The sequence below is a fragment of the Pholis gunnellus genome (genome assembly GCF_910591455.1).
Source record: "Pholis gunnellus genome assembly, chromosome: 1".
Lineage (NCBI taxonomy): Eukaryota > Metazoa > Chordata > Actinopteri > Perciformes > Pholidae > Pholis > Pholis gunnellus.
Window position 1 is genome coordinate 15,531,966 of NC_136528.1, and position 12,734 is coordinate 15,544,699.

General features: G+C 39.7%; 1 protein-coding gene across 1 annotated transcript in view; it reads right to left on the reverse strand.

The window, feature by feature from the left end:
- The window catches only part of mdga1 (MAM domain containing glycosylphosphatidylinositol anchor 1), a gene marked incomplete at both ends in the record, with an annotated part of 157,901 nt that overhangs the window by 59,572 nt on the left and 85,595 nt on the right, over nucleotides 1-12,734 (reverse strand). The window contains 2 exons of the mRNA XM_079186174.1: nucleotides 1,576-1,708; nucleotides 2,867-3,063. Of these exons, the coding sequence (XP_079042300.1) occupies nucleotides 1,576-1,708; nucleotides 2,867-3,063 (330 nt within the window). The remainder of the gene's footprint in view (nucleotides 1-1,575; nucleotides 1,709-2,866; nucleotides 3,064-12,734) is intronic.

Below are 12,734 nucleotides of genomic sequence, written 5' to 3' on the forward strand. Positions count from 1 at the left end.
TGTTTTTTTTGTTTTCTTACAACCATGTTGAATTAAAGCAACATTCATATATGATATTTTTGATACAAATGAGAGAAGCGATTCTTAAAAATTACAGCTTATGAACAACACTGTGATGTTACAGAATTATAGACCGACGTCTTTGCCGTTTCCTTTTTTAACCTTGGAATATCCCCTTAATTGCCTTTTTCTGTATCACATTCAGATCTGCTATTCTGAACAGCACAGAGCATCAACTGTCTTCTAAACAGGTGTAGTTTAGTGTCTTGCTCAAGGGCAATTTGACGTAAAAGGAATAGTTTTACATTTTAAGAAACAGGATTATTTGCTTTCTTGCCGACAGCTATCATACAAACATAACGTGTTGATTTAAAATGTGTCAATCTCTGAGCTTTAGAGGTGCAAGATGACAAGATGAGGCAGGCTGTTTCCAGTCCATGTGCTAAGCAGAGCTAACAGGCTGCAGGCTGGAGCTTTAACCGAGAAGTATGAGATCTTCTCATCTAACTCGAGAAAAGATACACGTGTATTTCGCCAAATGTCAAACTATTGCTTTAAGGGAGTATCAATCTTTCATTTTAACTACCAGTTTGGAGATTTAAAGAAGCTACGTTTCGGTCAAAAGGCTGCGTTTCTAGACCATTTCAGTTGAAGCAAAAATTACAACTTTGCTATATCCACATTTTCAGTGCGTATCTATTCAGGCCCTCTGACAGTGAGAAACACTGGATTAATAAGAAACCCTGGACAGTCTTAAAATCTATCTTCAATTGGCTCTTGAGCATGTGGGACACGTTTCAAAAATTTGACAACAAGGTGCATCTGAATAAAACCAGGAAGGTAATTCCTGTTTATTCCCCCACGTTTTCCAAGAGCCCCCGACACATTTTGATTTACGGTTGAATACACAGAGCAACCAGTTATCTCTCTCCCACATAACTTATATAAAAGAATATAAGATACTTAATTGTATGCAAGATTTGACAACAGACTGTTTGGCATTTAGAAAATGAGGCAAGAAAAAAGGGAAAGAAGAAGAGAAAATAAACCAAATAGAAAAAGAAGGGGGTTTTCCCTTGTGGTGTACATGACAGGGTTGTCAACGTCAACAATGTTGTCGTAAGTAACAGAGTTGCCGAGCGGTGGCGTGGAGAATGGACAGAGTGGTGTAGAGTGAATTGGAGATAACAGGGAGTGTGACAACTGAATTACAGCGGACGGCCCTGAGATGAGCTTTCAGCAACAGAAAAACAAGACAGATGGCACACTGGGAGGCAGGCAGGTAGAGAGACTGAGGGCAAATACGAGAGTCAAAGGGTGGAGGTAAAGGAAAGGACGACATAGAGAGAAAGACATTAATGAGAGGGTGAAAAGGAGAATACTTCAAAAGTAAAGATGGGGGACATTTTAACAATGAGAGAGAGAGTGAGACAGACAGCAAGAGAGACAACGGGCATGCAGAGAAAAGACAAAAGCATGAAATTGATAGCAAAGGAGAAAATCAGAGAAAGCATGTACACGTGTGTGCACATGCAAGCATTTATTTGTCTTCACAGTATTTAAAAAATAACTTACATGTGGCATTTGTGAGCTTGAAGGTAACCGACTTGTCTTCGATGTTGCACACGTTGCGGACGGACACCTGGCACGTGTAATCAGCAAAGTCCTTGGGTCTGAGGTTTTTAAGCTTCAGCACCTTGGTCTCACCCTAGATGGGATGAAGCAGACATACAAAACAACATCATGCCAAAATAGAAGAAAAAAAATTATGAAACGCGTATATAAGCATGAATCTAACAATAAATCCAATATGACCACATTTCCATTATAACACATAACATTACATCAATGAGAAAGCTCAGGCTTTTCTAAACTGGGCTGTAATCTTGTGTAAAAGTCACTTCAATTTTTGATGAGCCGCACTGTGATAAACAGGGTCAAAGACACACTTGGATAAGCACACGCACACACAAGCACACACACAACCACATACTGCGTTTGTATGTCTGACCTGATTATCAACTGAAGCGTCTCAAATCTACATATAGAGTAATATGAATGATGAATTTCTAACGGCTTTCCCATGGGGCCATTAGGAAATTGAAAGTGATCTGATTGTCAGTGCAAAAACTAAAGCTAAAACCATCCATCCTCTCCCTGACTATTCTTAAAACAATGTCCCTCTCTACTCCAGTAGATTTCTTTGTGCCGCTCATGTAGACATACACGGCTCTCTTGGACACACAGAAGCACTCTCACATCTCTTTCAACATCTCTGATCATTTTTCAGATCAAGAAGTTGTGTCTGATACTGTATAACTGTCTCCCTGCTACAGTGGGCGACGTTGTCTTAGGCAGCCCCGGGAACAGCTCTGCTGCTAGCTAATTGAACTCGAGGGGCACTGCTTTGTGGCTGACTGATGCTTTGATAAGTGGAGAAAAAGGGAGCAGTCGTGCTAACGATTGATAAAGACAAACACTTTTTGTATTTTCAAGCAGTACGTCTCACTTTTAGGACGAGGACTATGATGTGTTTGGACGAACATGACATAATATCAAACAGCGAGTTTGGCTGAGGTTGATAGACTTGCCAAATCAAATGAAGAGCAGAGCTGCTAATGTTACCCTTACTCTGATTTAGCATCCACATAGTGGTGAAACACTACAAAGACAATGGATGTGTTATACTGAATAGGACCAACCATAGTGCATAAACAGTGTGTGTGAACCGTTAATGTTAATCTTGAAAAAAATAAATAAAAGGAAGAGAGATTTAGAGTAAATGAATTGACGATTGAGAGGAGAGCAGAAAGCAGGGTGTGATGTAAAACTTGGCCGTGTGTCTCTGCACTGTGTTTGTGTGTACCTGAGTGTAAAGCGGTTCGTAGATGTCCACTCCGTTGTCCTTGCTCTGTTCGATGAGCATGCTCCCACGTTTCCAGATGAATCGTGCGGGAGGGTTGGAGTTGACGGTGCAGCGCAGGAACACCGTCTTCTCCTGGTAGTAACTGCCACGCACATCGCTGATGGTCTGGTGCACCGTCAGAACAGGTTTGTCAAGGTCTGCAAAACACAGCGAAAGAACAATAGATATAAACATGAGGATGCATGTGTTGCTGCAGGAGGAGAGTATTGGTTTTTTTCACACCAGAAGCTTGTTCGTTGAGGCCTAATTGTGCCACACAGAAAAATTAAAAGCAAGAAAATCACATGGTACAGTTTTATAAAAATCTAAAAATCTGTATGCTGCTGTCGCCTTTACTGTGCAAAACATTGGCAATGTTTTGTGAGGCAGGGATGAGATTTGGTAACTGGGACACTACTGTAAACAAGTGCTGTTTGTTGGCTGAATTGCCCACCCACACTGACCAAAAAGCGTCCAAACAGTCGCCCATTGATCATGGCTTCTAACGAGCACAAATGTCCAAACAATCTGTGATTTGCCATTTCCCTCTCTGGCTGTGATGTTCTCACACATTATTCTTCATATATTTCTTCTGCCATTTTTATCTCTTTCTACCCTCTTGCCTCGTTTCCATGTGCATTTCCTTCATGGGAGTGTCATCTCCCTTTTCCTCCAGCGGATAGGATTTCAGCTGCTGTCACAAGCATGGAGGCTGCTCTCCCCTGGTTTCTGCCATCTCTCCAAAACTCACTTGCCACTTTCACTCCTCATCACCATCCCTCCCTCTCTATCCCCTCCTCACCGCTCCTTGCCTCTATCTCTTACAGGGCAGAGTTGTGTGTGTGTGCGTGTGTGTGTGTAATCCCGATTCTTTGCAGCCCAATTGGAATGTTGCGGACTTCAAACATCATGGAAACAATTTCTGCCAACAGCAGGGTAGCCTTTTCCCCACTTTTCCTGCCTTTCTATTCTACCTCTCTCCTTCACATGTTTCTCTTCTCTGGCCCTGTCCCTCACTTCCTTTCTCCTGTGTCAAACATGCTGCTCCCTAGCAAGAAGGCATGATGCAAGCTATAGAAAAGAGGTGAGCTGGTAGTGCAGCTACTATGTTCGGCAGGGTCCCAAGTGATCGAGGAAAGAGGTTGGTATTTGTATTTAACACATCTTTGGTTGCGACGTTAGAGAGACACAATGTGTGGATAAGCATGGTTGATTTTTGAGTTTCGTTGAAAAGGGCCCAGCTGTCACACGAGGGCTGTGTCACATACACGTGCACACACACACACACAATCGCATCTGGACCTCCATCTAAGTGTGTGTAACGCCTCAGCACAGCATCAGAGCATTTTTGTAGTTTGAAGGTTAGAGCTCCGGGTAAAGACGGGCACACAAATACACAGAGGCAGCTTTCTCTCTAAAATAAAAGGTGAGTCACAAGGGCATGGTAAGATTGTCAAATTCGTAGGATGTGATAAAACTATCTTGCACGCCTTAAAGCTAGGTACAGTGTGCAGAAACTTTGCCTGAATGTGACAGGAACGAAGCGTGAGTCAGAATGGGTACGACACTGAAGCTATCATGTGAACACTTGTGTCTACAACTGTTTCATCAAATCATCTTCACAATAGTTTAACAACAAAAAATCAAAGCTGCACAAGTTGCTGAAGGGCTTTAACATTATATTCTGATGTATATATATTTATTTGAGAATTCTGACTGTTTGTGCTAAAAACTAAGCAATGTATAATGAATATGCAATTTCAAACAGATTAGACTTTCAATGACCTGCAAAATTGCTTCGAAATCTACAGAATTAAAGCAGCGTCATTATTCAGTGCTACTGTATGTTTATTAACAAACTGATGGTTTTGGAAAATTACTTTTTACTGTAGAATTTCATTAAAATGTTGCTCAGATACTAAATGTGGTTACAAGTTGTAAAATAGAACAAAATGCATGCTACAGTCAATATTCAGTATTTCATCATTTAAAAAAAATGTAATTTGAGCTTTGTACACTGCGTCGGACCTGGCTAAGCTGCTTACACTAATGCACGGAAGCATTTTTTTTGTCTCTGTTATTAGAGATTTTCTCAGTGATTCATTGCTGTGCTCTGTGAAGTTTCCATTCCATTCATCTCCCCGTGGACACCCTCATTTATAAGATGATAACCACAGAACGGGACAAAAGACCCAGCAGGAAACTTAACATTGAGAAACCACCAGCCTCTATAAAATCCAGCTCTGCCAGGAACAGGCCATCAAACCTGGGCAGCTGTCAAAGATATCTGCCTCTTGATATCTACCACGTGTGCATGTGTGAAAGAGATATGGCAAAAGAGCAAGAACCTTGCTTCAATTTGTGAATATGTGCATGCATACGTTTGTGTGTCCAAGACTTGCACAGGATTTCTGTATGATTTTCACAGATCATTTGCAGCGCATGGGGAAACCTAGCTGACTAATGCCCTGATAGAGTGTGTGAGTGTGTGTGTGTGTGTGTGTGTGTGTGTCAGAGAGTGAGTGAGAGTGACTATCTGCTGTCATTCTGTCTGTTTCCTGACACTACGAATGCGGTGAATGTGGGAAAAGGGGAAAAGTGACAGATTGACACAGACAGAAGCGGATACAGACAAGTAGATTCTCAAGTAGATCCCCTAAATGGACAAACACTGTAGAGTCACTCAGACCACATTGTATGACCATATACGGCATAAATAGTGCATTATTAGCAAACATTGAAAAACAGAATTCACTCTAGTATTAACGCAACGTATATTTGTGCTGTGCAAAAACTAAACATCCCACTGGAAGACACACACACACAAATTCCTCCTGCTGCCCTAATGTTAAAAGATTCATGGTCATGGATAAAACGATGACGATCCCTCTCCTTTTTTTTCACATGACAATTGTGTTGTTAAAGCTTTTACAATCCAAGCTCCCAGGGTGAGTCTAACTTTATTCAGTTTGGGCCCTTAAGTAAATAGAGACACAAGATGAAACTGCAAGTGTACAGAAACACAATATGAAACTTTAATGAAGCTTCTGATTTCCCCAATGTCCTGCCTTTGCAAACAGCTTATATCAGTTGCACTATGCTGCTTTTGTTAGCCACAGCTTTTAATGTACTGCACATCTAAGCTTCCAAATAACAAGCTGCACTGAGGGTCTGGCATTGTTTTCTACATAGACACCACACAGTGGTGCTGACACAAAGACATTTTAGTTCTCCCTTAGAGTGTGGCCCTTAGCTTTGACAAACACATGTGGAGAAAGCACATAATCTAAGATATGTTATAAAGTGAATACTGTGTGATAAAAAGTGACCCCAGCCCTCTCCAACCCAATGATAGCTACTAAGAATATATAATCATTTCTGATCCCAGACACACCATTCCATGTTTGCTCTGGTTTATATCATGTTTTCAAATCTTTTTGCTACTTTTATTTCGTGCTAAATTATTCATGACTAAAATATCAATTTAACAATGTTTGTATTGTATTTGTATTATTACAGAAATAGACTGTTTCTTTTCCACTCATTAAAATCACATTTAAAAAAAGAACAGCAACTTATTCGCAGGAACTGGCCAGTAGTATTTTTCACTTATTACTGATTTATACACAACAGTGTGCAGCATTTGTACAGATTTTCATTTCAAGGTTTTTGTGCTTTATTGTAGAGTAGTTTACATTGAGAGAGTCTGGAAGTAAGTGGAATAAAAATAATACTCTATTACACAGTAAAAGTCCCAAACTGGGCTCAAATCTACAAGGTCACCTGAGTTACCAAAGTTACCTGGAACTTTGGGTGTTCATTTATCATATCGTTAGCTGGAAAACCGGAAAACTGTAATGTCGATAAAAACTAACACTTTACCTGCTGTCATTTTAGCTCTCCAACACTAACCTTAACGACAATCACCTTCCTGAATATTTTTGACCAGATTCATTTATTTATTTTTTATAATGAAAATAAGAATAAGGCGTCTCTGCTGTCTTATCTGACTGACACAAAACACTTTGTTTGATACAGTCTTGATCAGGCAACAAGATCCAGCTGCCTCTTAATGAATTACCTTAATCATAAGAGATAAACACTGTTGTGTTTTTTCAGTTCATCTCAATTATATAGAAAGTATGTAATACAGACAGATGCGGGACACCTCTTATGGCAGCATGTGCTACAAAATTACCAACTTGTTCGAGTTTTTCCCTAAAGGGTTTGACAGAGTGCAATTTTGGTCAGGTATTCCAATTGTTTGCTCTTGAAAATAATGTTTGTTGTTTTCATACAAACTTCAAGGCACACTAACTAGCAGAAAGAAGCACTCTTGTACAGATGTTGTTTGCTTGTTATCTGAGTAATCAGATGATTAGAATTGTGATCAGAATTACAAACTCTGGATGTATAGTGACTACGCCGCTGAATGCAATAAGAGAGAATGCATGGCAAAAGGAACCAAAAACAGCATTTTTCCGTATTAACCATCAAACCATTTTAAGAGGTCATCTGTTGATTTCATAACCCTGTTCCAAACCTCTAAATCCTGATGTGTAGATTCAATCTTGACTGACAATATGGAAGAAATACAATAGGCAATGATTTCACTTCACACATAGTTGTTTGTATGTACAGCATCTTTCATAGACTCCCGGTATTATGACTGCATGCCATCGGTTCTTCAAAATCACTTCAAAAATTGCTCCAAAATAACCAGAGCAACCATGGCGAGGATGGAAACAGAGATTTACTCAGAAGCAATTCATCTGAGCGGTCAGGGTTGACCGAGTGTGTTTTTGTAACAAGTTGACCTCTGCTGGGTGCTTTCCCCTGCAGCAGGACGCCCTGGTCTCCAAATCCTCTTTGATTTCCAATAACATGTCCTGTACTCTAATAGCTCTCTACGAGGAGACGGCCATTAGGGGACCAAAGAGAAGATGGCAGGTTCAATTGAGTGTGAGCGTGCAATGGAGGAGAATAAGGTGTGGTGTGCCGTGTGTGTGGATGGTTGGGTGAGAAGATGTGTGTGCGAGTAAAGATTGCTTTGTTTGGTAAATTCTGATGCTAAGCAGGTATCATGTTTATTAATCTAGAATGTTAGCCTGCTAACATTTGCCAATTGGCACATACCACAAAGTACAGCTGAGGCAGACGGGAATGTCATTAGTTTTGCAAGTACTTGGTCATAAACCAAAATATTGGACAAATTGATTTTGACCTGATAATGGCATTAGACGAGAAGTCAGAGGATCACCAAAGTTATTGCAATTCATCCTGCGGGGAACATGAAGGCATGAGCCAAAATTCATGGCAAATCCAGACTTTAGGTCAGGCCACCAATGATCTCAAGACCACTTTCATCCATCATCATCATCCATTGTCAGTGACTGACTTTAAATAATAACATGTCCAAATCTATCCAAAGCACCTATTTTTCTTCCCTGCTGAATTATAATTGTACCATCAGTCTAGGTAGGATATATAGATATGCAAGTATGCAGCCACTATATTGTTATTATCAGCATGTTTGAACAGGGATGGTCAAAAACAACAGCTTACTGATGAATACATTTGTAAAATGCATTCAAGATAAATCCAGCTTTTGTGACAGGGACAATAAAGGAATTGTTTTCTGATGGATAGTGTGGACATAATCAAAACTCATGCATAACAGCCAAAAAGCCCCCAAATTATTGAGCTCATTTAGAAACTAAAAAGCAAAAAATCTGTTTCTATAGACCACAAGTCCAAACATATTTCATGTCTGCAGTAATAAGTTGGCGACACCAACTACAGAAAAAAACAACCAACTCTTTCAAAATCTTCTTTTTCTTGCACACACACACACACGCACGCACGCACACACACACACACACGCACACACACACACACACACACACACACACACACACACACACACACACACACACACACACACACACACACACACACACACACAAAACACATTGAAAACACAGTCTATCCACCACACAAACACACATACGTGCACAAAGCCACACTCACAGAGAGAACAGCATGTGCATACAGAGAGGCACAAACAGAAGCAGGCTTTCCGTTTGATCCAGATCGCGTCTCGTCAATTATTCAGCATTCTGCTCATAGACATCGCCTTAAAGAGGACATAAAACATGCACGAGGCCCACATTTGGAAATAACGAGAACATTGCCTGTATTTAACATGCAATGTTGAGAAGTAAAGATTGATTTAGGCAGATTTTCTCTGCTCAGTGTTTTTAAAGTATAATATATATTTATATTTATATATTTTAGCTTTTTTTTCATTTTGAACTCCTGCTAATCATGGTTGTGTTTCTGTTTTTCTTTATTGATGTTAGGAATTAGCCCAAAACAAATGATGAAAGAGAAGAGGATATATGAAACTGCAGTGAGACTTTTTCAGCATTATTAATGTATTTGGATCTAATTAGAGGAATTTGATTGACAATAAATGATTGGTGTAATGAACAGCAACAATGTGATATGTCTAATTATGCTTTGGGTCCTTTACATAAAAAAACTATCTATAAAAGTGAGAAAAAAAAAGCTGGATAGAGTAATAAATAACAGCAGACTGAGAGAAGAAGATGTAGAATTAATAAAGCAATTCATTGATAAATTAATAGACACAGATGGTGACATGAAATAACAGACAGAAAACATAGAGAAAAATGAAAAAATTAAGAAAAGGAAGCAGGAAGAAAGTGGCCAGAAAAATATGGTCAAAAATGAAGTAGCTAAAAAGTAATACTAACGAATGCGGCACCTGTGATAACAATGAGCACTTTTAATTCATAGCAAACCAAAAGCATGGCAACCTCTGCAGGTCTGTTTAAAACGTTTTTTCATAGATGTAGACACAGTTGCTGCAAAAAAAACATTCTGTGTTTGGCACACAGCCTATTCTCTATTTTATTCAGTTCTGAAAAAAATCCCATCAGTTGCTTGATTGTAGAGTTGAAAAACTATCCTGAGCATATGACTCTTGGCTCCATTGTCCTTTAACTTCCTTGACAATTACATAGAATATAAAGATCATTCCAGCAATGACTACACAGTCGGATCTTGTGTTACACCCTGCATTGTTAGGTTTAACAGCAAGACACAGGAGCCCGTGTTTAGAAGAATTACACAGTGAGTCTTTCCCACAAACTCACACTCGTGAATTTGCTGAAAATGGTGCATTTCCGTTGAGCCAGCGCATTATGTACAAGCCTTAATTATGCTTTTGTCAGCAAAGAGCCTGGGAAAAGGTATTAAACATTCATGATGGTGTGACTCTATTATTTTAGGCCATAAAAAGACCAATTTGGGCATGGTTATTTACCCTGAGTGTGACAGTGTAGCTGCACAGCGACGGTGACAGCAAAGAGGGTGTTAAGGGACAAAGAGGCATAGTTCACTCGCTCAGCCTCCAGGCTAAAATAACACACAAACACCAGAACACACGTGAAAAACTTGCACTCTGTTAGGCAATAATATGGGCACACACATCCAGACATGCAGATACCTACACACAAGTATGCACTCACTGACAAATACAAACAACACACTCCTCAGGTTCAAAATAACACATGAATCTCAGTTCAACTAGCTGCAGCCCCCGGGGGCAAAAACAAGAAAGTCCTTCCGTGTCCCTGTAAGTGCCTTCTGAAGTGATCTACGGGGAGCAGAGTGGATAAAGGACGCCCTCCTTACTTCTTCTGTGGTCACATGGATGCCTGGGTCACGGGGTAACAGCTGTGATCCATGCATCAGTCTGAACACTGTTTTGATGCCAGATTTAAGAAACATAAAATGATGACATCAAGAGTCATGAGTAAGCTGCCCCTTAAAGGTGGCAAAATAAACACAGTTTATTTTACACTTATGTCAGTGTATGAGAGAGTATGTGGGGGCACAACCAGGCAACACAACCCCTTGGCTTGCTGTGTATTTAATTAGCTTTGTGGCATGCAGGGCACTGTGGACCACAGCAAAAGAACATATTGAAAACACAACTAGATACACACGCAGTGGAATAGGCTGTTGCTGCTCTTAGAATAATCTTGAGAATGATATCAAAACAACTGTAGACCACTTCTGTGGATTCCTGCTCAGAGACTGAAGTGTATTCTGGCACAACTTCACATGCATTGTCTGCTGGTTAACAAGCGACAGGGTGCATAAATGAACAAGAGCTTGGTAAATCCCAAGAGAGCAACAGGCTGGAAAACACAGAATGCACCAATCTGGTCACCGGCCTCAGTGAGAAGTTTTAATTTGTTTTCTTTTAGTAGTAGGTCTTAAGCACAACATGTAGAAGATTATTTTACAAACTGTAACTAAATCAAACTTTACAGTCATGCTGAAATATTTTCTGTGGGTAGATGGTGGAAGAACATCACATTGCTTTAAAAATCTGCCAGAACTCATCAATACATTTATACAACATTTGCGATCGCATTCGCTTGGGTATTGAACAGATATAAGTGCAAGTATGACCCCCTTCAAAAAGTATTTATCATTCGTACTCTCAGACAGTCAATGGGAATTTTAAAAGCAGTGTTCTTGTGATATTTTCTTACCAGGGCCATAAGCTGGCTGTACAAAGTTGTGGGGGTCACAGTAAAGTAGAGGGCAAGGACAGGAGCTGCAACTCTCACGTACCCAGTGAGTGGGCTTGTAGTTTGTCGACATCCCCTGCACCTAAATGAAACCATCCATTTACTAATCCTCCATCATTTATATCCATTATCTAATTTTCCACTTAGTGAGTTAGTGTCTCAAACGCATTTATAATGTATATCGTTTTACATCTGTTTGCCAGATCTCATGTCATGTCTTTTTAGTTCTCTTTATTTTCTATTCATGCACAAATGCACATTGATTAACAACACTGTAAATGTACCGTGTGAGCCAACCGTTAGGAAGGCTGTTTCTAGGTGTATACAAGTCAAGAGTGAAATTTGAAACATTGTATATAAAAAAAAATCACCTCAGCTGCACTGAGGAAAATGTTAGCAAAATAATATTTTGTTGTGAAACGGTAAAATTCCAGCCAATCCATGTATCATGACACCGTGATGATTGTAAAACATAATAACCGGTCAGTGGAGGTCAGCGGACATCACCTACATAGTTTGTGGACTTGTGGACGGCTAATAAAAAGAGACACCACCGTTACACATGTGCTAATACTGGACAGCAACCTTTGCTATAAATATAACTCAATGACCAATACTGTCATCCTTTCACAATTAGAGCTTCAAGACCTCGAGCAACAGTATTACCCACTATCTTCACCATCTCATAATCAGAAGGTCAAAGGTTTAGCGGCTCTCAGCGGCAGCTAATAACAAATCTGACCGAAATGCCCTCGAGCACAACACTGTTAACCAAGCTGCTTACTCAACAATTATCTAACGGCTTCAGTTAAACACTTGGATTTTTTTAGAAAGCAGAGATAAAGCAGTTTTAACTTAAACAAATAAATCATATATCTGCCTTTTATGCTACTCTAAAAAACTAAAATTAGAGTAGATAATGTTTCAGGAGAAATCAGAGGTCATGCTATACAATATTTGAGACCTGAGTAGTCCAGTTGTCACCTCATTAACCGTTAGGGAGGTGGAACTGGTAGAGATGTTGTTGGCCTATAGTGAAGCAACATTAACCATTTATGTATTCAGGACATAAGGGGACACACATGGCCTTTCTGATGTTTGAGTTTTTCAATGTAATGCAATATTATGAGGTCAGCAGCGGGTGCTTGTGTCAGAGTACAATTCAATTTACTTGACGAATATCTGTGAAATACTATATA